Source organism: Anoplophora glabripennis, unplaced genomic scaffold, assembly GCF_000390285.2.
Source record: "Anoplophora glabripennis isolate ALB-LARVAE unplaced genomic scaffold, Agla_2.0 scaffold187, whole genome shotgun sequence".
In the NCBI taxonomy this organism is placed as follows: domain Eukaryota; kingdom Metazoa; phylum Arthropoda; class Insecta; order Coleoptera; family Cerambycidae; genus Anoplophora; species Anoplophora glabripennis.
The window spans coordinates 714,848-742,230 of record NW_019416381.1 but is presented as its reverse complement, the minus strand read 5'-3'; the positions used below and the strand labels follow the sequence as shown (position 1 = coordinate 742,230).

The following is a 27,383-nucleotide window of genomic DNA, read 5'->3' as shown; positions in this document are numbered from 1 at the left end:
TCTAAAAGTGATTAAAATGAGTAACTGTACTAATAAAACCACTTAACAGTGCGTCATCGTTTAGCTTTTACTAGCTTTTATATCAAACGGAAAGGATTTGATATTTTTGAAAGCTCATGACTAATGTTAATCAGTTAATATATCACCACTCGTCACGTTAAAATTTAATAAGATTTTTATATAGATATATCTTATCTTCTATTTACAAATGGTAAAGCATTGTAAAAGTTTCGATAATATATTATAATATTGAAGGATTGTGAAAACAGTTCTAATTATTTGCGCGTTTAATTATTATGTTATATATGATTTTTATATAACGTGAATTGTTAACTATTGCATTTCTAATAATTACTGTGGCTGAAGTCAGTCACGTTTTCAGATTTGGGAAACTAATTTTTGCAGTGGACCAATACGTTTTTGAAAATAACAAAAATTACACAGCCCCATAAAACAAAACTTTGTTTTATGGGGCTTATGGCTCTTGCACAGAACTCTGTGCAAGAGACACGAACACATAGAACTTGTGTATTTTTTCATGTTGAATACAAATCCGCAGCCCGATCTACCAGGCTGTTTTTCAGTAACACGCTAAAATATCACCTAAAATAGGGCGAAATAGTAACGATAAGGCAAAGTTTTATAAAGAAATAAAATAAATTTGCAAATATGTTCTTTGAGAAAACATTTTAAAATAATATTTTGAGCATTGGAAAAAATATGCAAATTAAACCCACATTCACCATCCACCATCCATGGATCCGCCATCTTTTATTCAGGATTTTTCGGATTCCGACTTTAGATTCGTAATCAGCGACCCCAAAAACTTGCGCTAACAAAATTCAGGCAAAAATATTGAATAGAGAAATGTATGACTTAAAAGGGGTAAGTCGAACCTAGGTCTGTAGGTGGTTTCTAACGCTTTGAGGGAAAAGTTATATTTATATATAAGTGTAATTATTTCAGATTTAACAACAAAATAGGCACTTCTATCGAAATTGATATAATGTAAAATTCCTAACTGGTCACATAACTGTAGCACAAATAGCAAACTTATTTCATATACCTAACAGTGGTCGAAACTATGAAAATTTTTCAATATTTAGATAATGCTTTTACAAGTAAAAATATTCACAATGTAAATATCGAATTTTAGCCGTCCAAATTTGTGACACAATTCTGTGAATTTCCGTGACAGTAAATATTCCTTGCAGGTACATCAACAATTTAGTATTTACTGTCTACAAGAATTAAGGCTTATTTATATTTTTTATGTTCTGGAATTTCCGTTCCGTAATAACCACCTGCAAAAAATTACTTATCAAACGGGCTTAGTTAAAAATAAACCTATCAGGTACTTGTCGAGCTTATTCTGTGATAACATAGCTGACAAGCAATTTTTGAAATCTTAGCAATTCTGTTAAAGTTATAACTCAGTCCACTGACGCAAACATTCAGTGAATTCAGTATGCATCTTAGAATACTATTACAGATTGGCTTTCATGTAGATGTTTTTTTTTTATATTTGCAGTGTAATCTACTTCTTACCATTTTCCACAGTAGGTACTGTTATTTAATATACGATTTGCTGCGATTTGAAAGTTGATTACTTTTTAAATAGTGCACCTGATAATATACATTTTATGATGAAGGTAAACGCTTTAAAAATAAAAGAACAATGTTTTTAAAAAGCTTCTCTATATTAGGTCGTCCTAATATTGGGAGTTGCAGGCGCATGCGATTCTGATTTAACAATTTAACAATTGATAATGTTGAAGATATGAAATCCGCCTTAATTATGAAAACTCTCAGTATCAAAATCAAGAGACCACGTTCTTTTATTGTACTGGGAGACATTATTTAAGTTTTTATAGAGAATATGTTGCTTTACGTCAACCCGGATTGGTAGAACGATTATTTCTCAGATGTGTTAGTGGAAAGTGTCATCGAATAGTGGTCGGTATTCATAAAATCTCGCAAGAAGTGGCAAAATTTTTGAAGCTGGATATAGTACAGCGGACACACATTACGACGAACGTCTGCTACCCTTTTAGCTGACAGCAGTGGTGACCTCATTTGTCTTAAAAGACACGGAAAATGGAGATCGAGCACTGTCGCAGAAGGCTACATTGAAGACTCACTTTTGAATAAAGAAAATATTGCGAAAATAATACTTATTGTATAATTCCCTTGTTACATCGTCATTGGAATATTGTATTATTTGGAGTCCCTACTATGAAGTACATATTAATAGTCTAGAAAGAATACAGCGAAAAATTTGCAATTATATCTTTTTTAATCTTAGTATAAATAAAAATGACTATAACTAAACTGAAAGGCTTCACCTACTCGGATTTAAATCTTTAGAATATACGTAGATGAACTTGCAATTACATTAAATGCTCACAAATTATTTATTGGGAAAATATATTGTATAAGTGTCCCAAATTATGGAACAAGACTAACTACTGCTTTACATGTCAATTACAATCGAACTAATGGTTGTTAAACATTGTTAGCTGTGTGAATAGTCTTACAACTTTGATATTTTTACAGCTTCTTGGGTTTAGTTATTGCACTTAATTTGTAATAGACTTAGCTAATTTTATTGTTGTTATGTATGTGTATTTGTAATATTACTTATATATGCTTATTTTGATTTGTACCTTTACTCCTTAACAGTTTTTTTTATTTTTTGTCGTCTTTTGTAAGTATATCACCACTGGTACCTAAATTGTAAATAAATTAAATTACTTTGATGTATACATTGGGTTCACCTGTAGATATAATATTGTTCAATAAATAAATAATAAATAAATAAATATTTAGGAAGCATATAAAGACAATAATATCGCAGGTATTAATTCAGTGGTAGGTAATCTGCCAGGTCCAAGTCATAAAGGTAACGACGTTAACATTTTTCAAACTGAAATATTAAATAGTTTTAGTGATTTATCTAGTTACATTGTTAAAGCGATAGATAAAATAGCAAAGTTAAGTCAATTCAAGTCAATTTCAAAGAAGTAACAATTATAGAGACAGAAGTAATAGCAAAAATCGTAATCTAAGCGACGAAAATAAATTTTGTTTTTATCACAAAAAGTTTTAAAAAGATGCTCTAAAATGTGAAGGTCCTTGGTGTCAATTTTGTACTATTCAATCAAAAAATAATCAATCAAAACGTTCTATTATTGTGGCGAAGCATAAGGGGACATATATCTCCAGCCGTCGATTATTTATTTTTGGCCATAACAATAAATTAGATTTTTTAATAGATACAGGTACCGAGATTTCGATTATTCCAGGAGACACTTTTTCAAATTTTAAGAATGAGACACAAAATTATTTATCGGCTGTCAATGGTTCTCGTATTGCAACGTACGGAAAAAAATTTTTGGAAGTCGATCTAGGTCTCAGGCGAAATTTTGCATTTATTTTTACAGTGGTGGTTATTAAACGTCCGATAATAAGTGCCTCTTAAATTTAAAATTGCAAAAGCAGAGTTTCACCATTGCACATGGTTCGTAAAAAAGAACCTAATGACTGGACACCTTGTAGTGATTACAGACAACTGAATTTAGTAACAGTTCCTGACAGATATCCACAGTCAAAATTTTAACTGGTGTTTGCATAGCTGTAATGTTTTCTAAAAAATAGATTTGGTTACAGCATACCATCAAGGACATTCACAAAACAGCAATCACCATTTGGATTAAATGGTCCCGATTTTATTTTCTGTTACATAGACGACATACTTATATTTAGTAGCTCTGAGGAACAACACATTAAACATTTAGAAACGGTTTTCGATAGATTAGAATAATACGAAATTGATATAAACCTTAGTAAATGCATTTTTGGCGTAAAGCAGATAAATTTCCTAAGCTTCAAACGGTATATCTCCATCAGAGCAGATAGTTGAAATAATTAGAAATTTTCTACAACCCAAAACAAATAAAGACAAAAATTTGTAGGAAATGTGCTGATTTCAAACTCTTGACTGGGTGGTAGATGCCAAAGAATCTCGTTGTTTAAAAGGATATAGTTCCTTATGATACGATTGGAATATTTACAAGCTTTACAAAATTTCTATTTGTAATATCTAGGTATATATTTTTCTTCCTGCTTGATTTTCAAAATATGATGTTATGTTGTTAAGATATGATAGCAAATGGCCCATAAAGCAGAGAACGCACGTCCGTTCTGGGCTGAGCTGATCGCGGTCTTTTACAAAATCAATCGCATTTGACAATTGCACATATTCCTGCCCGCGCTCTCCTTTAAATAGTTGCAGTATTATTTTAGTAGTTAAGAAAATGGAAGAAGAAGCTCGTGTCGATCGCATCGCGGTCTCCCGAGATTCCTTGGAAAAGATTGGAGGAGAACGCGATGCGAGCGAGACCAGCTCTGGAACGTTTAAAGGCCGATTTACATCAGACGAGCGAATGCTCATTCTATCCCCACTGTATCAAAATCATTTAGTGTAAACAAACGTAGAGCATTCTTTCATTGTTTTGTTTGCGTTCGCAAAGATTCTATGGAATATTCTAAGAATGCTCGCTCGCTTGATGTAAACGGTACTAGAGCGTGCGAACAGATGTTTAGAGCGTTCTTGCGTGTTCGGACGTGCTCGCTCCCCGGAGCGGTCTCTTCAAAGTGTTCTTGTGTTCGAGCGATCTGAATTTCATCGATTCAACTATGGATTGGTCTCAAGAAAAATGCCTATTTATGATAGAAGCCTACCGAAATTCCAGATGTCTGTGGGATCTTACGTTTGAAAACTATAAAAATACAACTCGCAAACAGGATGCTTGGCAGGAAATCGCAAATATAGTAGAACGTCATTCTACAGAAATTTTGGAATTGACCACTTTCTTCTTGTTCTTGCATATCCGTCATTCATTGTTCCACCTACATTATCCAAAATCCTTCGCTGCATTAAATTTGTCACCCACCAACGTCTCTTCCTTCTTTTCTTTTTGAGTTTTTGAGACAGAATGATAAATGCAGCACTTGCAATTATAATATTGCTGTCAGAGTCGGCCATAGCGAAGCACTACCAACCACAGAATTGACACGAATGAGCAATGAGCATTCGCTCGGCTGATCTAAATATCTATGCAAGAATTCTAGTTCTTGGTTCTCATTCTTGCTCGATGATATTTTGATGTAAACGCTAAGAACGATCTTTCGTTTACACTAAAAGATCGAGAAAGAATGCTCTTGTTCTAGCTCTAGCTCTATGTTCGTTCAGTTTAAACGCGCCTTAATGCGAATGCATACATTATAAAACATGGGAAGGAACTCCACCGCACGCGATCGAGACTAGCACGGTCCGCGATGCGACGGGATCGCGACCGCCTTAATGCGTTTTTTCCTTTAGTAGTTATATACATGGTACAGAAACTGCGGGACTAGATTCATTACCAAAAAATAAGTAGAGTTTTCTCTATAAACTTTTTTTCTGCGGGACACTGTATTCAAGATACAGGATGATAAAGTTTACAAAAAAATATATATTTTCTGTTATATCTTCATAATGCACTGACGGAATTGAATGAAATTTACTACAGCGTATTCACTTAATTAGACCTTTTATTGAATGTAATATTAATCTTGTGGTTTTAACCAGTGGCGTGCTACTGGAGGTGCCGCCCCACTTTACAGAATAGATATATTTTTTGAAACGTGAGTACCCTGTACTAAAAGTTTATAGAGCAAACTCTACTTATTTTTTGGCAACTAATCTATTCCAGCAGTTTCTGTATTTAAAATGAAATCACCCTGTATACATATTTTTTATGTAAGAATGTCCGTTTCGTAACAAGCACCTGTTTGCTACTTACGCGGGCTCATTGCTTTAAAAGCTCAACTTGTCAGGTATTTTTTTTTGATAACATGTCCCTGACAAGTAATTTTCGAACCTTCCATTCCTTATCTTTAACAATTAAAGCTACATCTTACTGACGCAAACATTCAGTGGATTCAGTATGAATCATAGAAAACTATTATAGTTTAGCTTTGATTTAGATATTTTTTTGATATTTACAAGTGTAACCTACTTCTTACTATTTTCGGGAAATAACTAAAATTAAATATTACATTTTACAAGAAATACAATGCTTTATTTTTGTTATTTAATATATGATTTATAGGTGTAGAATTATCAAAAAAATTTACACTAAAAGACATGAGAACAAGCTTAGTATTTGCAATTACAGTTTCCAGCTATATAGGTACATTCGTAGGGTCTCTTTATTAGAAAATATTTAAATATCATTTTTGTTAATCATCATCATCAGAAAACCCTAAAACTTTTCTTGTTCATAATGGTATCATATTTCATCACAGATTCTGTGAACTTTTTGGAATTAAAAAAAAAACAGAAGACTCATTAACACATTTGACGAAATTTGCAAATTTTTCCTAATTTAAGAATGGGATAGGGTAATATGTAAAGGAAAACTAGAGTTGGTATCTTTTTACAAAACGTATTGTTAGAACCTTTAATTTGTTTATAAACATTTATGTATAATAAGCATTTTACATAAAATAATTAATAGTTTAAAATATTTAATAGACAGCAATATTCACAGCTTAATTATTAATATAATTAAAAAATGTATATATAAATATATAAAAGTAAATAAATACAAATTTCTTAAATTAAATTAACAACCACTGCTCCTAGAATGGAAGTTAATGTTACAAATACAATCATAACCAAGACGATGATGAGCGTGCTCAAACTCCTTTCTTCGGCATTTCTGAAATTGTAAACAGAAAAGTATGTTTTAACACTTAAATGAAAATATATTATTATTTAAACTTACTGTGGCAGTACGACTATGCATATATTCAGTATGTAACCACTAGTACTTGCCAGAAGAATCATGAAAACTATAAAGTAAGCATCTTCGTGGAACACAACAGGTAAATTACTTTTAGGTTGGAGATTACATAACAGTATTAGTGGCAATAAGGCCAGTCGTAGAAAAGCTGTTCCAAAGATGACATAAATGTTTTTCAACTGAAAAAAGAAATATAGTGTAACTTCATATCAGGTTAAACTTCATTTTCTTAGTAAAATATGCAACATCACCTATTTTGAAATATCAATGATATCGTCAAAATTATATTGAACTTACCAACGGGATGTGATTGGAAAGTTCTCTGCCTAGAAATTCAAATGAATTGAATATCAGGAATACACACACGGGTATGAAGTAGGTATCTGAAAAAAATAGTATAGATATTAAAGCAGAAAAGGGAAAAAAAGCTGTAACAGATAAATGTTTTTCTGAAAGAATCTCTTCAGCTAGAACTTTACAATAGATATCGAGTAAGTTAAGTACCTACGTTAATATTTTCTTGTTTAATGAAGTACTTACCGCTCCAAGTGTTAGTCCCCTTTCCAGAAGATTCAATTAAAACGGTGAGTCCAGGATTCAAAATTCCCGTAGCACATACGCAGAAAACAAGCGAGGCGATAAGCAGTCCCAACTTTCTTAATAGCGTTTTCATCAAACCAAAATTAAATTTTATACCGGTCCTGGGTGTTTTTTTTTCTTCTTCTGGCTTCTTTATCAGCTTGCTCCGCAAGAGTTCGGACTTTTTAGAAGCTATTATGAATGCAATCATTGGGCCTGCAATCGTTGCAGTTGCAATCGCATAATACAAACTGGCGGTTCCTTCGACTGTGGGTGTAGCCAGCAATGCAAGAACTTGCACCAGTGCACCCACTATCCCGCATAGTGACTGACCCGCCAGTTGAGCAGCCAGGCATCTTGGAGGAAACCGATACGCCAGTTGGAAGAGTGAGACCAGGAGAACGGAACCACTAGCTGTAAAGTTTGACAGTTAATAGTAGTCTTTACGCAAAGGTGATTTTGATACTAACAACTGAGAAGAGCTGACACTCCTACGGCAATGACGAAAAATCCTGTTTGCCCTGAAAAATAAAATACATTAGAATCTGACAGATGGAGGCACAACGTGAATTCTTACACGAGTCTGTATCCACAAATATAAAGATGAGTGTGATAGCAAAGAGCACCAGCAACGAGGTCATACTTCCCAGAATTCTTTTATGAACCGAAATTTTCTTATGCATCAACATCGTTACGAACAAGAACAGAACCATGCCTGTATTACCAGCGATTCCCGTATAAGCGGTGAAATTTTTTTGTAAGCTTGTTTTCGAAGACTCGGTTTGATTAAATATCTGATTAGTGTCCCTAAATTTGTACATCCAGTACTGAAAGAATAGAAATGGTTACTTATAACAATACAATAATACAATACCTACTAGACAACGATAATCAAAATATAAATTACTAACAAAAAAATAAACACAACACGAATAATAAGCATAACCGAGATGAAATATACATGGTTATTTATCATATAAACCACTAAAGTCACAGAATCAATTTTCTTCTTTCCCGAATAAAATTTTTAAAATATCATACCTCATTTGCTGTAACGTAAAAATTGTGTGGTACAAAACAGGCAGTTCCCAAAAGGTAAAACATTACTATAAACAAGTAACTAACTGGTTCCTCCATCTTTTCAGTTTCTTCCTTAGCCACCATCTGTTCAACAACTTCTTTTTCTGTAAACGATACGATATAAGTCAGTTCGTAAATAGTTAAATAGATAATTCACCATTCATTTTCATTATAAGTGTTCTAAAAGCTGCTTTAAATAGAACTGCAGCTAAAGCGAAGCCTTATTATGCTTATATAGTATTGGTAGGAGTGATTATGTTATTACGATAAGGGAAACACTACTGATTAGATGGTTACTATCACAGATGGTACAAACATTTGGAAAGAAAATGCGAAGATAAATTAAGCAAGGTGTTTAAAATTCGGTTACTAGGACAATGTTCTAAATAAAAATATTTGAACACAAAAGAGAAAAGCTCATCCTCGAAAACAAATTTGCGAACTCAAATATTGACTATATTTATGTTACATACTATCCCACAAAACACTGATACTGTTTTAGAAAAATGCACAGGTATGTACAGACTGTCCCACTAAGATCGGCGAGGTACGATATTAGAGAAAGTATAGGCCCTNATTTATTTATTTATTTATTTATTTATTTATTTATTTATTTATTTATTTATTTATTTATTTATTTAAATTACACCGCCTGATAGTTAAAACCAATTAATAGGTGGGAGAAATAGCTAATAAAAATAGATGCTTTACAAAATTACTAAAGTACAAAAGTAAAAAAAAAACAGTTAACAATAATACAGATTATAAAAATTATAAAAAATTATAAAAGATTATAAAGCCACTAAATATAGGACTAAATAAAAAAATGCAGTCGACAAAGTTAAAATAAATGCTAACATAAATACCAACAAAACAATCATTTTAAAATTCAATTAAAACTAGTATACATATAATTATCCTAAAGCAGGTCAAATAAAGAATGATTAAAAATTAATATTGCAAGTTATGACTAGAAAAAACTCTCTTAATATGGGATATATTATCATGAAAAATATCCACAAGGTTCTGCATTCGAGAGTGATTTTCAACCATTGTATACAACGCAACGGTGAAAACTTTAATAAATTCGTTCGAGGTGTGGGAAGATAGAACAAAGACGAAGACCGGGTTCCAGAGCAGGGAACATGAAAACACAAGGCAGCTAGAAGATCCGAACAGTCAATCAATCCAGTAATGATTTTATACAGGGTTATTAGTGAGTTACACATACATCGTGTAGCCAGGTTATTAAGGACAAATCGTCCAAGCAAAGTACCATGAGGTATACCCTGTGTTGGATAACAGCCATCAGACTTGAACCATAAATACTTTACATATTTCCGTTGAATGTTCTCAAGTCTTTTACTGAGAACTATATAATGCGAATTTCACACTAGAGAGGCATATTCCAGTTTGGGGAGAACAAATGCATTAAACAATAAGTTATTATGGAAAGTATATAATGCTTCCAAATTCAACAAATACACAGCTTCATGGTTTTTCGGATGCAAGTGAAAAGGGGTACGGTAAATGTTTATATATGTTATGGACTAAGTGATAAATCGGGCATTATACATAATGCCCTATCATTATGTAAAATGCCCAATATGAGTGTGCAATTTGTTAATAATTATTCAAATAATCAAATTGAACGGGCATTATACATATTGTCCATTACCTTTTGGGCAGAGTAATACAAACATATTTAATTATTATTTTTTTTATTATTGTCATTTAACTTAAAATAAACTAAGTGTTAAACAATTTAAATAATCAGACTCATTATTTGGATTAATTAGCAAGGACTTCTACATTAAGAATCCACTAGGTTCTGCATTTAAAACTTAAGGAAAGTCATATTAAAAATATAGGTAACACAAAACATATAAAATTTAAAACAAACATTTCACAACATATCTTTGTTTTATAGAAGTTTTGACATATTATTATAAAACATACGCATGCTAAATGGCGCTCTCTGATTGATCAAAGCGTGTCACGCGTGCTTCCCTCCCCGCGCCGTGTCAAATTTAGCTTTATTATCAAATTGCCCAATTGTCACGTAGCAATATAATAATGACCGTGCAATGTTATAAATAATGAAGATTAGATAGTAATTAATCACTTAGCCCGATGGAGCTAGACATTATTCATAATGCTCGCACATTATTAATAATGCCCGCATTAATCACCTGGTCCATAACATATATACGAAGCGTTAACTCAAGGGGTGATGTACAAGTAAGATTAATTTGCGCCAAATCGCGGGTTGCCCCGATTAGATCAATTGCTCTACCTCGTCTCGAACTATGCAGTGCATTACTTCTTGCACAATTAACCAATAAGGTAATAACGGCATTAGATATGTCCATTAATCAAATATTTTATTGGACGGACTCATCCATAGTTCTTTCCTGGTTATCAGCTGATCCTCGCAGCTGGCAAACGTTCGTTTGTAACAGAATTTCACAAATTCAACAAATTACTCAAATTAACAATTGGCATCATGTTACTTCAAGCAATAATGGTTTAAATTTTCGAGAAATCATTAATTACCAATTATGGTGGCATGGCCCGAAATATTTGCTGGAAGTTGAAAATGATTGACCAAATAATTCACACATTATGCAAAACATGGAATTCTGTCAAATTTTCCAGTAGTACTGTTGTTATAATTTTATATTAATTCAGAATATAATTCAGAAAGACTAAATTCAAAATTATTTGCGCGATCAGAAAATTCAGTGGCATTATATTCCAGCACATTCTCCAAACTTTGGAGGTCTCTGGGAGGCAGCTGTTAAAGCAGTCAAACATCACCTGAAACGCATTTTAAATAATATTCATTAACTCAAATCGAAGCGGTTCTAAATTTAAGACCCTGAACCCCTCTATCCAGTGATCCCGAAGACTTTGAGGCTTTGACACCAGGCCACTTCATAATTGGGGAGCCGCTCAATTCAATACTGGAACCTGATGTCGAAAACGAACGACTCACTCCCGTTGCGCGGTATCACCTTCTCCGAATGACTCAACACTTCTGGAAGAGATGGAAAAATGAATATTTGCATAACCTGCAGCAAAGGTCCAAATGGAAGATCCAATCAGATGTGTCTTCCCTGGTAGGATCATTAGTTCTTCTTAAAGAAGATAATACACCACCACAACAGTGGCCTAAGGGCACAATAACAGCGATTCATCCAGGACATGACAATATAGTGAGGGTAGTGAGTGTCAAGACACCTAGTGGTATAGTAAGATGGGCACTAGGAAGGGTTTGCGTGCTGCTATTAAACTCAAATTAAGTACGTGGCTTCATCTCCTTTATTGAAAGGGAACCTTTCAAGGGGGGCGGCATATTCCGCCACGCGCCATAAGGTTCCGTCCAACCCCCCTCTTCATTGTTTTGAAGTTTGGGGCGAAAGCGAGGGTGTGGGCACACAAGCCCTACATACACACATACAGATGAGTTTAGGTTAGAGTAGTGTTAAGACACCTTGTGAGAAATTGTTATAAGTCATTAAATAAGTGAAAAAATCAAGCCAAGGGTTTCATTATAAAAATCAATCAGTGCCCCGTAATCATCCTGTCTGCCAGGGCAGGTAAAGAGACATCAGAAAGTGCTTCGTGCACAATCAAACAACTGGTATAGGTACATAAAGTACCAATTATTGTTCTAGTAGACTAAATATAAAAACATATGACACCTGTCTAGGAAAAGTTGAATTTCCTGTATAATTTTTTTTTATTTGTAATGTTTGAGAAATCTGGCAACACAGAAAAAAGAAAAATTCTATCCTAGTTTTTTCCACCTTCTTATAGGGTGTACAGGGTCCGAACTAGGAGATTTTTTAAAACATCAACCCTTGTCCTTTGGGCTTTTATTGTTGTTATTTTATGCTAAAAGATGAAGTAAGTAATAATAGAATAAACATATGGAAACAGGCAAAAACACACAAATTTAAACTGCCAAAAATAATTTTAAAAAGTCGTTCAGCAGATTGATTTTCCAAATATCTTATTGACAACTTATTGAAGTGCGACGTGTAGTGATGTGCATTTTCTATTTGCTTTTTTCAGTGTGAAATTTTTGGTTAGGCAAAACTATTTTCATAAAAATATCCCATAACTGACCCTTTTGGGGCAAGAGTTTATTTCATTATTTTTTAAAATGTTCCCAGTAAATACCTGATAAATTATTATACAGGGTGTTTCTGAAATAAATGCGTTCCTTGAAAATGGTAATAGAGGGCACGAAAATGAGCAACTTTTATTAAGCAACCGATAGTATAAAACATTACGTTCCTGATTGAAAAAACATTTTCACATGAAGGTTTAAACAAATTTAAAGCCATCCCTGGTGCGGCAGCCAGCTGTATCTTTGATATCGAAAGCGCTGTTGGCGGTTTTGGCGGTTTAAGTTTTGTGTTCGAAAATGCTGAAATTTATTCAAATCTCGTTTACAAGTAACATAAAATTTAAACGAATTACTTACCAATACACGATATATTCTACAAAAATTGTTTAAAGTTGTTTTCATGTGTTTCCAAAAGACGCTCAAAATTAGTCGGCAAAATTACACATGTGGTTGAAAATCATGAATGATTGTTCCCGTAGTACGGTACTATTAGATAGACACACTTCTCGGCCAATGTCTCGAGTACTGCGCCTCGGATCTTCCTCAACGAGATTTATGATGTTTTCTTCGTTGTCGAAAAACACGACCTTCATATGTCAAGTGGACATTCCTGGGTAACCCGGAACTTTTAGCGGGGTAGCACACTGGAGCAACGGGCAATAAGCAATACGCAACTAGCAATACACGATATTGTCACCTATTCATAATACACTAAAGCTCAGATGTTATATAATAAACATTACATTGGATTTATATGCAGTTCCCTTATTCATTCACACCATTTATTGTGAAAAATACCTTGTACGTGAAATTTATTACCAAAATTTTTCTGATGATATTTAGATATTAGTAAAATATTTAAAGACAAACAATGTTATAATAATAATTATTAATAATAATAATAATAATAATATACGGGGTGGCCCTCGGGGGATCAAATGGACCCCACACATGATACATCAGCTGAACGTAGAATTTTCCGCTCTTTCCGAATCCGAGGTCGAAAATAAGGCTTTCCATTAAAAAAAAATAAGTTGACCTTGAAATGACCTTGAAATGACCTTATACGCCCCTTGGAGATCAGTAACTTTCATTTGAATCATTTTTCACATAAACATGTACCTTGGATTTTAGAAGGGGTGCACGGGTGGTCTGGGACAACCGGTATAATCAAAACTCAGTGTTTTTTTAATTAATATATTTTAATTAATCTACCACTATTGATTAGATAACTTTTATATTTGTTGTTTTTTAAAAAGCAGCTTGATGTCAAAGCTCATTAAAAAATCTTATAAAACTAATTGTTCCCGAGAGAAAACCTTCTGTATCACCTTTAAAAATATGTAGTTAATATTTATCTATTTTATTGTATAAAAAAGACGTATATAAATATGTAAGAAAATGATCTGTACAATTTTTCGTAAGCGAATCTTGTGTTATGCGAGAACAAATTTTATCGATGTTCTGAGTTCAAAGCCAAATATCGCCCGCTTATCTCGAAAAAGCTCCAAAACCACACAGCAATATTTTTTCGAAATTCAGAGAGGCCAAAGGCAAGAAACAACAGCGAAGGTCCGCCTCAAGAATTGGCGGAGCCATCAAGAGATACGATCGAACGTCGACTCTGTTCGTCTGCAACTAATGGCAATATTTTTGATCAGTACAAAGTATGACTCTCTGTATTCACTTCCAATATGTTGTATGTGTCTTACTATAAATTATATATGTTATAAATTGTTGTGAGCTCAGACTAACAACGAATCGTTACACATTTGTTCATTTTGGGTTGCAATTTATTAAATAGAATCCTCATTCTATTTGATCAAATTTTAATTTCGTTAAAAAAGGTGCATATACATATTTAAATTATTCATTACTATAAATTTGCCATTACAGTTATTATCTGCAGTAAAACATTTTCCATGTAATATAGTAAAATAAATATAATTACTAAAACTCNAATAATAATAATAATAAATATAATAATAATAATAATAATAATAATAATAATAATAATATGGTTTTTATTGCATATCAAAAAAAGTGAATATAACAAATATATCAAAATGAGTGGCGAGTTGTTCAGTATAACCACCCTCATACAAATATAATTCCAAAAGAAAAAAACTATATAAAAAATATAAATCAGAAATAACTATGTAAGACCTCGACTAAGTACAAGAAATTCTTTGATCTTTTTTCTGAATATAGCAATGTTACAAGATAATTTGATATTAACTGGTATCGAATTAAATATTCCTTAATTAATCGAATTTTTGTACATCAAGTTGAGACTGATAATTTTTTTCTCAGAAATGGTTGAGTTTAGGACCCATGTCATATAAAGTTTTTTTATTTTAATGTATTCTGTCAATGTCTGTCAAAATTAAGGGTGTTGAAAATCAAGCAGGAAAATGAAAAACGAAAAGAGGTTGTTAGGTAAATAAATAATTGTCAGATTACAAATAGAAATTTTGTAAAGCTTGTACCTAAATACTCCAATGGTATCATACGGAAATTAATCTTTTTAAACAACGAGAGTTTATTCTTTGTCATTTACGACCAAGTCAAGAGTTTGGAATTAGATCATTTCTTACAGTAGTGAGCCCGACCAAAACAATCCGGAACTGAAGCCAAGTAAACTCAAAGAGCAAATCAACTCAAGGCCCTGTCAAACAACAAAACAAAGTTCGACGTGTCCTTTCCATTCCTGCTTGGTCCAGCCCTAGAGAGCGTGAAGAGAAGAGTCGTCTGCCTGTTAGTGTACTGGATTTCGGGTGTACTCGTATGTATACACATTTGTCAGTGCTCTCTAAAGCTGCCGATGTTCATCGAGGTAGGGTGAAATTCAACCTTTGCAATATGTGGGACATTTATCAGCTATTCGTACAGCGCAATTATTATTATAGCACAGACAATATAGCATATCGCTACAGACTGCTACTTAAATACTGGAAATTGGCAACCCGAAATTTAAGCAGGGTCTCCTTAGCCGGCTTCCAGCTATAAAATTTAGCGTGGTAACTCTTCTACTTGGTAATAGGTGGCAGTTCCAGCGGTGGCTTTGTTGCCAAATAATAACTGCTAAATACATTTAATGCTTTCAATTATGTAATTAAAGAGATATGGAACTTATCTTGTGTTTGGAAATCACATTTGCCTTAAATGTTAAATAAAATAAATCAAGTTAGAATTAAAACTATGAATTTACCTAATTAATTATTTATTTTATATCACCTTGGAATGGGAAAATTCAAAAACTCGAAAGTAATGTTTTTAGATTTGTGCGTCGACTTCCAATATGGTACGATATCAAAACCTATGTTTAAAAAAATTGCATTATACAGATTGTGTATCCTTAGATGGGTACTGCCTCTTATTGTTGATTTCTTTAGATAGGTAAATAATTATTTATTGACACAAGTGTTGCATATTATGGATGTCATTGGTAGTGCCCATATTTGTGACACAAGGTGTTCAAAAAAATTAACACAATGTAAAATTGCTGGAACCTCAAGGAGTAGTTGAATACGAAATTTATTTAAAAAAAAAAAAAAAAATAAATCATCAATCAATGATCCCTTACAGAGATAAGACAATGCGTTTGCTACTGCTATGGCAATTTTTGATTACCTTTTTTGTTTTTCGACATACGGACTTCGGACCTTTTCCATTCAACGCAGAACGGACAATCAGAACCAGAGTAGTGGGGAGATTTTTTTAATTATTTTTTCAATTCAACGCACCGTTTCCGAATTATAAGACCTTTTTTACTGTATCACCTCACACACCTCTTCTTTCCGAAATTTATTTTCCACATACGGACTTCGGACCTTTTCCATTCAACGCAGAACTGTCATACAGAACCAGGGGTGTGGGGAGATTTTTTCAATTATTTTTTCGATTTAACGCACCGTTTCCGAGTTATACGGCCTTTTTACTATAACACGACATACCTCTTGTTTCCAGAATTTATTTTCGACATACGGACTTCGGACCTTTTGCATTCAACGCAGAAGGAACATACAGAACCCGGGAGGGAGGGGTTGACATTTTTCAATTATTTTTTCGATTCAACGCACCGTTTCCGAGTTATAAACACTTTTTTATCCTATGACGTCACACACCGTTGGTCCCGATTTTTTTTTTTACATGCGGGTTTTGACGTTTTTCACTCGTTCACCATGGGAGATTTATTTGTTCACCATGGGAGATTTTTTGATACTTAAGAGTCTAAGCAAATACTGTTTTTTTTTTTTTCATATATTGTGACACCCCGCTCTGCGTCACCCACCGAGTGCTCTACTCAGAACCAAGGGGAAATTTGTTTATATTTCCAGCCATTTCCGAGTTACGAGCAAAAACCATTTTTTTTTCTTATACTGTGTGACATCATAGATCGATAACGAAGGCTTAACAAGGCCACGCGCTCTACCCCACGTTCCCTCCCTAGGTGTCCTGAAATTGCTGGGGAGACTCCTGAAGACAGCAGAGAGAGAGAGAGAGAGATAGAAGCTTTCTACGAGGACAGAGTCACTCTATCTCTATCGCACACTATAACTCTATCTCTCTCGCACACAATCAGACAAAAACGACAGAAACGAACCTTCTTTTAAAAATACATGGGATTTATCATTATTAGAATAACCCATTTTAATTTAAAAAATTAAAAAAATTACAATGGGTTATTCTGATGACGAAAAATAAAACATAATTAACTGTATTATTCAAATAACAATAATGTGCAAAAGTTCTTCAGGAATATTGGCAAATTTATTTTGGAGGAAGAATCCCGTCAACGAACACTAAAAAATATTATTAGAAACCTTAGGTGGCCAGAAAACAGCCCCGATCTCATTGTCAGTCCTTTAGACATATTTTTTTTTCCCTGAAAGTTTACAAATATTGAAAGAAAAATACAGGACGAAATGCTTGATAATTTTGAATTTGTTTTTGAAGCAATTAATAGTAAATTGAAACATATTTTCAACTGTATCATCACAATCACTTGCATGTTGATTTGTAAAAATTGTAGGTATATTAATGTTATTTCGTTTTTAGTTATTCTCCTTATGTTGTTGTAAAGGTTAGTTATAAAAAGCGTTGTTTGTTATTTTCATAAGGATGAATTTTAATTTTTTTTAATGATTTTTTTTATTTTAAACATATATATTTTATGCCAGTAAATTTTGATGTCAAATGAAATAAAGGAAAAGTCGTACATTTGTATTTAAAGTTTCTTTCTATCTTTAATTATTAAACCTATAAGTGGATGTCAAAATACAAAAAAAAACCTGTACCTACATTCCGCGACGTACTAATAACCCACCTTGTATATTAAATAAATTTATCGTCATCATCAAATATTAAAAAAATTATATTACAAGCTGTTTAAAATATTATTACGAATTTTGTTTATTTGGAAATATATTTTCTGCAGTATTTCAATACCAAAAAATGAAAATAGTAGGTAGCTAATTAACGAAATTATGATTAAATAACTTAATTGTAACACCACTGCAGAATATCATATGATACATACATAGATATTCGTTGATTCTTTAAAAACATTTTTATCAATACCTACATCATACATTGAAGTAAATACAGTAACGCAAAAAACAGATATTGATAAAAAAGTGTACAAAAGAAATCCGTAAGTACGCCTGGCAACATTACCAAAGTCTTGTTTATATGTTGCTAGGATACGCTTAGGTATGCGGGCCGCTGTATTTGATTCTTCCTAAAATTCTGCTGGTGGTGTACTCTACCGGCAATTCTGAAATTTAAAACTGCTGGTCTATTCTAGTAGCGGTCTGTGGCGATAGCTATTTTGTCTGTAATTATAGAGACTGAGAAATAACTTGAAAGATTTTTCAGTATCGGACATAGGACAAGTTCCTTGGCAAAGTAATGTGATACAAACTGGTATACATCCATATGTGTGTCCCAGTGTATGATTGTTTTGTTAAATTTTGGCTAGTTTTGTAGGTCTTTTGAAGACGAAAAAAAAAGTACTTTACTGTTTTCTCGTGGAAATGGACGGAAAAAAGTTATAAGCGAAAAACTTGAATTTACGTAAAAAAAATCCGATTAACCACCCTGTAAACAATCGTCCCCCATTTTTATGACTTTGGAAACTAATATGTTGTTGTAGTGTTAGCATCTATAGTGATAAATTCAGCTTGCCGAAACAAAAAGTCGCGTCCAAATCTATATTTCCTGGCCTATACAGATATGTTACGGTATCTATGAATGGTCATATGCATTTCCCTATATTTTATTCCGAATACGTCTTGTGGTTATAGCATACGGCTAAAGTTTTATGTTCTGTGAATCCAGCTTAAAACAACAAATTAAAATTTCAGTTGTTAATTCCAAATTCAATAAAAATAATGATTGATGTCAGCGTCAATTTAACACCGAATACAGACGTAGATTTAGAACAGTATATTATTATATTAGGATTAAAAGTGTTACTTTGGTGGCGAGCAAATATATTTGCGGAGCGAAGCATACCGCAGCCGAGCGGATGCAAAACTGCGAGACGAAAAAGATTTTTAATCCGAATAAAACATGCTACTTTTTCTCCAACCGAAATCTCCCATTTAAGTATTAATTTGTGTTTTGAAATTATTCAAACCAATTGCCAGTGTTGCGAGAAACAACTACTCTGCGGGCTATATGGAGCCATTTGCGCTTCGCGTACTATTCAAACCAAATTTGGATAATAAAGCAAAGTAGGTAAGTAGGATGAATACTTTGTCAAACATTAGTCACCATATTGGGAATTGAATTCATTTGTGATTGTTTTGGTTCAGTTTGCTGAAAACTCTGTAAAAATGGAAACTAATGAAGATGAGTGAGAGAGTGAGATGAGTGATGTCGATGTGTAGTCGAGCAGTGTTCTGGTGTGGTTCCAACTAAACAAGTAAATATTCAAAGTAATCACTTGGATTTATTATTCATGATGGCAAATGCCCCTAAAACGAGAAGTGCTAAAACTATTGATGATGAGGAAAAACTGAGTCAAAGGGTCCTTGAGAAGATATTGGGATCAGATACCACCATCAAGGTATGCAGTGAAAAGGTTGAACAACGTGAGCCAAAGATTATGGATGTTGCTAAGTGTATTGATAATCAGGAACAGTTCTAACGACATAACAATTTAAGAATTTATAGTCAACCAGAGGAGAACGGTGAAAATCTAAATCTTAAGATGACAATTCTGTTTCAGCAGAAACTCAATACTGAAATTAATGAAAGTGATATAGAATTCTGTTATAGACTTAGTAGTAAAGAAGGCAAAAATAGGCTTTTAATGGTGAGATTTTGTATAAACCAGGTCAAACAAAAAATTGTAAAACGAAAAAGTCATCAAAGGGGTAGTACTATAGTAATTAAAGAAGACTTAACTAAAAAAAGGTTTGCTGTCTACAAAAAAGCATGTGAGAAATTTGGCCCAAAAAGTGTTTGGTGTGAAGATAAAATTCTATGCAAAGTAAATAATAAAATACATTTTACTTATTTGATGGAGCTGGATATTGTCAAGCAATTATTGTTTACTAAATTTTATCGATTGCTGTGAACTCACCTGTAATGATGTAAAATATTGGAATTATTATTCCTTTGGCTAACTAATATAATGATATATCTTTTTTCTTTGTTTTACTTTTTTTTTGTCGAGGATTCAATTTGATAAGATAATCTGATTTTTTTTTTCTTTTTCTGATTGTATTATAATTTTATCTATAGTATATAGATTGATTAAATATTTTGCAAAATAAATTAGTTACATAATAATGATTAAAAATAATATAACTATAGGGCACATCAATGTGCAATCTCTTATACCGAAAATAAATAAACTACGAGATTTTTTATTAGATAAAATTTATAATATTTTGGCAATTTCTGAAACTTGGTTGTCCTCATGTATTAGTGACTTGATAGTCAATATTGAAAATTATAATATTGTTAGGAGAGATCGTGTTGGCAGAGCTGGAGGTGTATGTTTTTATGTATCAAATAGATTGAATTATAAAGTAGTAGAACTATGTAATGACATTGAACAGTTGTGGATTTCAGTTAAGACACAAAATAGTACTAACTTATATGGTGTAGTTTATAGGCCTCAAAGGGAAATTATAAATTTTTTCTATCTAGTTTAGAGAAATCTAAGTAATCTAAGTAAGTCATTGTGTTCCCGAGTGTGAGAACATTTTTATTTTAGTCGATTTAAATAGATTTGCTTTCTGTTGACAGCCCGGCTGTAATAAATTTTAACTCAAGGTTAGTGCAGATTATCTCGAAACACGAAAGATTCCAAGACACTTCTAGACTTAATATTAACTTCAAATAGTTCAATTGTGCTTAGGTCAGGTAATTTGGAAATATATGTAGTATATGAACTAGTTTTTTGTGAATTAAAGTCAGATTTGAAGAGATTGCCATTTTATGTTACTTATCGTGATTTTAGTGGGTTTAATGTTGAACAGTTTACTAATGACTTAAATAGTTTACCACTGTATAATTTGTTTTATATTGAGAATGTAGAATGTAGAGCGCAAGGTTTGTTATTTCAATGATTGATTGACTAAGGCAACGTAAGCCATAGATGACTGATAACATTCAATTATTAATCTCTCTTAGAAATAAGGCTAAATCAAGATTCACAAAATCTAAATCGGATGCACATTGAAACTGTTATAACTAAGAAATTACACTAAGATTGCAATTAAAAATGAAAAGCGAGAATATTTTAATTCCAAATTTAGAACAAATTATCCTAAGGATATTTGGAATGGCGTAAAACCTTTAAACCTAAAACAACGTAAAGATGGTAATTTACGAATTCATCTTAGAGATCCTAATATAATAAATAATAATAATTTTATCAATAGTACTCCAGTTCCAAATTATGATAACGGCCGTTTAATAAGTTATTATGAAAATAATACATTTAAAAATATTCCTGCAAATTTTGAATTCTTATTAGTGGACGTAAATACCGTTTCTAAAATTTTATATTCTATTAAACCAAATTCCATGGGTCCAGATGATATAAACCTGACGATCTTGAAATACTACTGTCCCTATATTATTCCGTACATTGCTCATATAGTAAATAGTTGTCTGTTTCCAACTATATACGTTCGTAGGGTCTCTTTATTAAAAAATATTTAAATATCATTTTTATGTTAATGGTAAATCAGAACACCTTAAAACATTTCTGGTTCATAACGGCGTTATATTTCATCATAGATTCTGAGAGCTTTCTGGAATTAAAAAAAACACAGAAGACTCACTAACACATTTGAGGATAAGCTGTCAAAGATTACAATTATGCAAATTTTCCCTAATTTAAAAATGGGATACGGTAATATTTAGAGAAAAACTAGAGTTGGTATCTTTTTTTTACAAAATGCATTGTCAGAATCTTTAATTTGTTTACAAACATTTATGTACAAAAAGCATTTTACCTAAAATAATTAATAGTCTAAAATATTTAATACACAGTAATATACAAATACATTTTTTTAAATTAAGTTAACAACCACTCCTCCTAGAAAGGAAGTTAATGTTACAAATATAATCATAACCAAGACGATTACGACCATGCCCAAACTCCTTTCTTCGGCATTTCTGAAATTGTAAACAGAAAAGTATGTTTTAACACTTAAATGAAAATATATTATTCTTTAAACTCACATTGGCAGTACGACTATGGATATATTCAGTATGTAACCACTAGTAGTTGCCAGAAGAATCATGAAAACTATAAAGTAAGCATCTTCGTGGAACACAACAGGTAAATTACTTTTAGGTTGGAGATTACATAACAGTATTAGTGGCAATAAGGCCAGTCGTAGAAAAGCTGTTCCAAAGATGACATAAATGTTTTTCAACTGAAAAAAGAAATATAGTGTTGCTTCATTTCAGGTTAAACTTCATTTTCTTAGTAAAATATGCAACTTCACCTATTTTGAAATATCAATGATATCATCAAAATTATATTGAACTTACCAATGGGATGTGATTGGAAAGTTCTCTACCTAGAAATTCAAATAAATTGAATATCAGGAATACACACACGGGTATGAAGTAGGTATCTGAAAAAAATAGTATAGATATTAAAGCAGAAAAGGAAAAAAAATGCTGTAACAAATAAATGTTTTTCTGAAAGAATCTCTTCAGCTAGAACTTTACAATAGATATCGAGTAAGTTAAGTAAGTACCTACGTTAATATTTTCTTGTTTAATGAAGTACTTACCGCTCCAAGTGTTAGTCCCCTTTCCAGAAGATTCAATTAAAACGGTGAGTCCAGGATTCAAAATTCCCGTAGCACATACGCAGAAAACAAGCGAGGCGATAAGCAGTCCCATCTTTCTTAATAACGTTTTCATCAAACCAAAATTAAATTTTATACCGGTCCTGGGTGTTTTTTTTTCTTCTTCTGGCTTCTTTATCAGCTTGCTCCGCAAGAGGTCGGACTTTTTAGAAGCTATTATGAATGCAATCATTGGGCCTGCAATCGTTGCAGTTGCAATCGCATAATACAAACTGGCGGTTCCTTCGACTGTGGGTGCAGCCAGCAAGGCAAGAACTTGCACCAGTGCACCCACTATCCCGCATAGTGACTGGCCCGCCAGTTGAGCAGCCAGGCACCTTGGAGGAAACCGATACGCCAGTTGGAAGAGTGAGACCAGGAGAACGGAACCACTAGCTGTAAAGTTTGACAGTTAATAGTAGTCTTTACGCAAAGGTGATTTTGATACTAACAACTGAGAAGAGCTGACACTCCTACGGCAATGACGAAAAACCCTGTTTGCCCTAAAAACCAAAATACATTAGAATCTGACAGACAGAGGTACAACGTGAACACTTACACGAGTCTGTATCCACAAATATAAAGATCAGTGTGATAGCAAAGAGCAACAGCAACGAGGTCATACTTCCCAGGATTCTTTTATAAACCGAAATTTTCTTATGAATAAACAGCGTTACGAACAAGAACAGAACCATGCCTGCATTACCAACGATTCCCGTATAGGCGGTGAAATTTTTTTGCAAGCTTGTTTTCGAAGACTCTGTTTGATTAAATATCTGATTAGTGTCCCTAAATTTGTACATCCAGTACTGAAAGAATAGAAATGGTGACATACAACAATACAATACTTACTAGACAACGATAATAATCAAAATATAAATTACTAAAAGAAAAATAAACACAACACGTGTAATAAGCATAACCATGATGGTTATTTATCATATATAAACCACTTAAGACACGTAGAATCAATTTTTTTATTTCCCGAATAAAATTTTTAAAATAGCATACCTCATTTGCTGTAACGTAAAAATGTTGTGGTACAAAACAGGCAGTTCCTAAAAAGTAAAACAGTACTATAAACAAGTAACTAACTGGTTCATCCATCTTTTCAATTTCTTTCTTAGCCACCATTTGTTCAACATCTTCTCTTTCTGTAAACGATACGATATAAGTCAGTTCGTAAGTATATAAATAGAAAATTCACCTTTCAGTTTCATCATAAGTGTTCTAAAAATTATTTTAAGTAGAACTGCAGCTAAAACGAAACCTTATTATGCTTATATAGTACTGGTAGCACTGATTATGTTATTACGATAAGGGAGACACTTTATTGATTAGATGGTTACTCATAGATGCACACAAATTTGGAAAGGAAATTCGAAGATAAATTAAGCAAGGCGCTTAAAATTCCGTTACTAGGAATGTAGAGGGGACGCGATAATGGTCGTCAGATAACGCCCGAAATGCTTCGAATTGTTCGTCGGAAGTGGAGCAAATATTTTATTATGAGCAGAATTGAAAAATACGGTGTCACTCAGCATAGGGTGAAAGTTTAAGGGTATTTTAGGCCCTTGCCTAAGGGGTAGCTTCCAAGACACCAAAATTTACGCCATCACGTGTCTCCCTTGACAAGAAAATTGACGTGTCCCAGTCTTTTTTGTTTTTTTTTAATTCCGATATTTTCTTACTGGGAAGTGTAATTGGAACACCCTGTATATACAGAGCTGGATCTGCCCACTCCTTAGAGAGTGAAGGTTAAAGTAAACGGATGGGAAGGAATGACCGAACTATAACAAGGATCTAGGCTCTCCCAGAGGATCCCTAACAGACTTCGAGAAAGTATAGTCTTGTCCTTGGTTTAGAAGGTCACTCAATTTTTGTTAGTCAGTGTGATTATTTTTAATCAAATTTTGGTCATATCTTTTTGAAGAAACAATATATTGCACTAACCTTTGACAACCTCTTACCTGCGGCGTTCCGCAAGGAACGGTTCTTGGACCGCTGCTTTTTACTATACAGGGTGAGTTGTTTTCGATATTTAGTGTAGGGATCTGGGAAAGTAGCAGAGATATAAAAAAGCTTAATTGAGGAAAGATATGTAGTTTTATGATCCTTATTAAATGTTACTTTTATTTTTTGTGAAAACGTCATGGCTGACTAGATATCTGGAAAAAAAAAGTTTCAGGTTTATGCAACGTTAATAAAACAGTCTGATCAAATTGTTCGTGTGCACTTTCGTTTTCAAGTTATAACATAAACTTCAAGTTTTTTAAATATAAACCATAGTTATAGCTATGAGCTTGAAAAAAATATATTTTTTTATGTTTTCCAACTATATATTTGGTACGGTTATTTCGAAAAATGGGACAACTGCAGCTGTTTTGCACGAACAATTTGATCACACTATCTTATTAACACTGCAAAAACCTGAAACTTTGTAATTTAAATTTTTTTTGTAAAATAATTAGCAACGTAGCTGAAGGAATTGGCCAAATTCGGATTTTCCAGTCAGCCATCTAAATAACCTTAATGCCATCCAAAAATGGATATTAAAAATTGAAAGACCATTAATTTACTCTAGTGATACTCTATTTTCAGAAGCAAATGTTTTTACAATCGGGCAATATAGCTCCGACTACTTGGCTCCAAGACTGCTCAGTAAACTGTCTGAGAATATACGGATTAATAATTTAAATAATTACAAAAAGAATGTAAAAAATGGATTTTGAACACTGGAAGAACTTTTTTTCATGATTTTATTAATCAGAAATACTGGTGATAGTTATGCTTACCTTGCTATAATGGATCCATATCCCTATAAAATGTGTTATACAGGGTGTCTGGAAATTCATGCAACAAAATTTGATGATAGTTTCTTAAGACAAATTTAGGGGACTCGTATTTTTCTTTTTGCCAACTGGCTCCCTCTTTCGGAGTTACAGCCCCCTGAAATCTGCCTCTAAGAAGTTTTTTTATGTCTCGAAACCATGTTGTACGAGAATCACTAAATTTGGTACAAATAAGCAATTTTCAGCTATTTCAACAAGTGTACCTACCTTTTTACGTAAAATTTAATTTTACATTTTAATATGCAACACACATTGCAGGAAGCCAATCTTCAAATAACTTAAATTCTAAAACGTCGCTGTAACAAGACCTGCAATACCCAGATATTGTATAAATGCCCGTTTTATGGAGATAGATGTTATTGAGAGGGGGTAAAAAATAAATTTAAAACACGTTTTTATTTTCTTCATTTACTTAAATATAAATAGTAACATAAAATATCAAATTATAAACTACATTAAGAAAACCATACATGCAAGGAGCCCGTCTTGGTGACAGATATATTCCTTTGGAGAAAATAAACCAATTTATATCAATTAATATAATTTTGTTTTTTTAAAAAGTTCTCGGACTTCAAAGGAATATTAGTATATATTAGTAAGATAACTTTGACGTTTTTAAGATATTTCATGAAATGACCCCGCAGGTTCCTTATGGAAAATGGCTTCCAGCCGATAGTTCTGAAAATTTGGATTTGAATAGTTCTCGAAGCTTAGATAAAAAGTTGTCATAGGCACTAAGCTGAGAAAATTATATTTTTCGAAATATAGTCGCCGAAAGGTAGGAGTTATAGGTATAAATTGAAGAAGATTCATTGTAAGGTAAAATGAAGAGAAGCCATGTCCAAAACACATATCTCTTAGATTGCCGGGGTTACTGAATCCGATTCAGCCATCCATTCGGGTATACAGTATACAGAAGGTGCTTAGGGAAAATGATGAATTTCAATTGGATGAACATATAGATGAACCAGGACTTCTAAGAGGACGAATTTTCTCAAGATTCCGAAATTCTGCAAGACATCAAATATTCATTAGTTATGTCAACGTGGATGAAGATAATTATGGGTGGTGATCAAGATAATGGTCCAACCCTAGCATATTATTGCACGTATTACTCAGGAGCGAGAATAGTAGGAACTTGTGCTCATGTGGCCAGTGTTTTTTGGTTCCAACAAGATGGCGCTGCCCCACATTTTGGTATTGATGTTCGAAAATACTTAGATGAAATGTTTCCAAATCGCTGGATTGGTAGACGGGGTACAGCTGAATGACCGCCAAGATCCCCCGACTTAACACCCCTGGATTATTTTCTTTGTGGATATTTGAAAGAAAGAGTCTACCTGGACAGACCGGATAATATTGAGAATTTAAAGAACAAGATTAGGGCGGAGATGGATAATTTCCCAGCTGAAGTCATTCAGAATGCTGTGTACAGCTTTTAATATCCTCTTGGAGAATGCCAAATAGTGAATGGAGGACATTTTCAGCATTTGCGACATTGAGTTTATTTTTGTAAATTATCTAGTTGTTTCAATTTCTAAATGAAAAAAAA

General features: G+C 32.9%; 2 protein-coding genes across 2 annotated transcripts; both read right to left on the bottom strand.

Annotated features, from left to right (window-relative positions):
* Nucleotides 1-6,602: 6,602 nt before the first annotated feature.
* Nucleotides 6,603-8,702, bottom strand: LOC108906718 (equilibrative nucleoside transporter 3). The gene is made up of 8 exons (XM_018710057.1): nucleotides 8,668-8,702; nucleotides 8,472-8,614; nucleotides 8,008-8,257; nucleotides 7,901-7,951; nucleotides 7,392-7,844; nucleotides 7,149-7,234; nucleotides 6,834-7,030; nucleotides 6,603-6,767 (listed from the first exon to the last, which is right to left on the bottom strand). Exons 1-8 carry the CDS (start codon nucleotides 8,678-8,680, stop codon nucleotides 6,662-6,664), a joined length of 1,299 nt encoding a protein of 432 aa, XP_018565573.1. The 5' UTR covers nucleotides 8,681-8,702; the 3' UTR covers nucleotides 6,603-6,661.
* A 13,420-nt stretch (nucleotides 8,703-22,122) lies between these two features.
* On the bottom strand, nucleotides 22,123-24,276 carry LOC108906717 (equilibrative nucleoside transporter 3-like). Its single transcript, XM_018710056.1, has 8 exons — nucleotides 24,187-24,276; nucleotides 23,991-24,133; nucleotides 23,539-23,788; nucleotides 23,432-23,482; nucleotides 22,923-23,375; nucleotides 22,675-22,760; nucleotides 22,360-22,556; nucleotides 22,123-22,293 (listed from the first exon to the last, which is right to left on the bottom strand). Exons 1-8 carry the CDS (start codon nucleotides 24,200-24,202, stop codon nucleotides 22,188-22,190), a joined length of 1,302 nt encoding a protein of 433 aa, XP_018565572.1. The 5' UTR covers nucleotides 24,203-24,276; the 3' UTR covers nucleotides 22,123-22,187.
* Between the last annotated feature and the right edge of the window lie 3,107 nt (nucleotides 24,277-27,383).

Excerpts from the sequence above, each read along its gene's own strand:
- LOC108906718 (XM_018710057.1), bottom strand. Across the intron at positions 8,258-8,471 it reads TTTACGTTACAGCAAATGAG|TACTGGATGTACAAATTTAG; the intron begins GTATGATATTTT and ends CTATTCTTTCAG. Across the intron at positions 7,845-7,900 it reads AGTGTCAGCTCTTCTCAGTT|CTAGTGGTTCCGTTCTCCTG; the intron begins GTTAGTATCAAA and ends CAAACTTTACAG.
- LOC108906717 (XM_018710056.1), bottom strand. Across the intron at positions 23,483-23,538 it reads ATTTGTGGATACAGACTCGT|GGCAAACAGGGTTTTTCGTC; the intron begins GTAAGTGTTCAC and ends TTTGGTTTTTAG. Across the intron at positions 22,761-22,922 it reads GGGGACTAACACTTGGAGCG|ATACCTACTTCATACCCGTG; the intron begins GTAAGTACTTCA and ends TATTTTTTTCAG.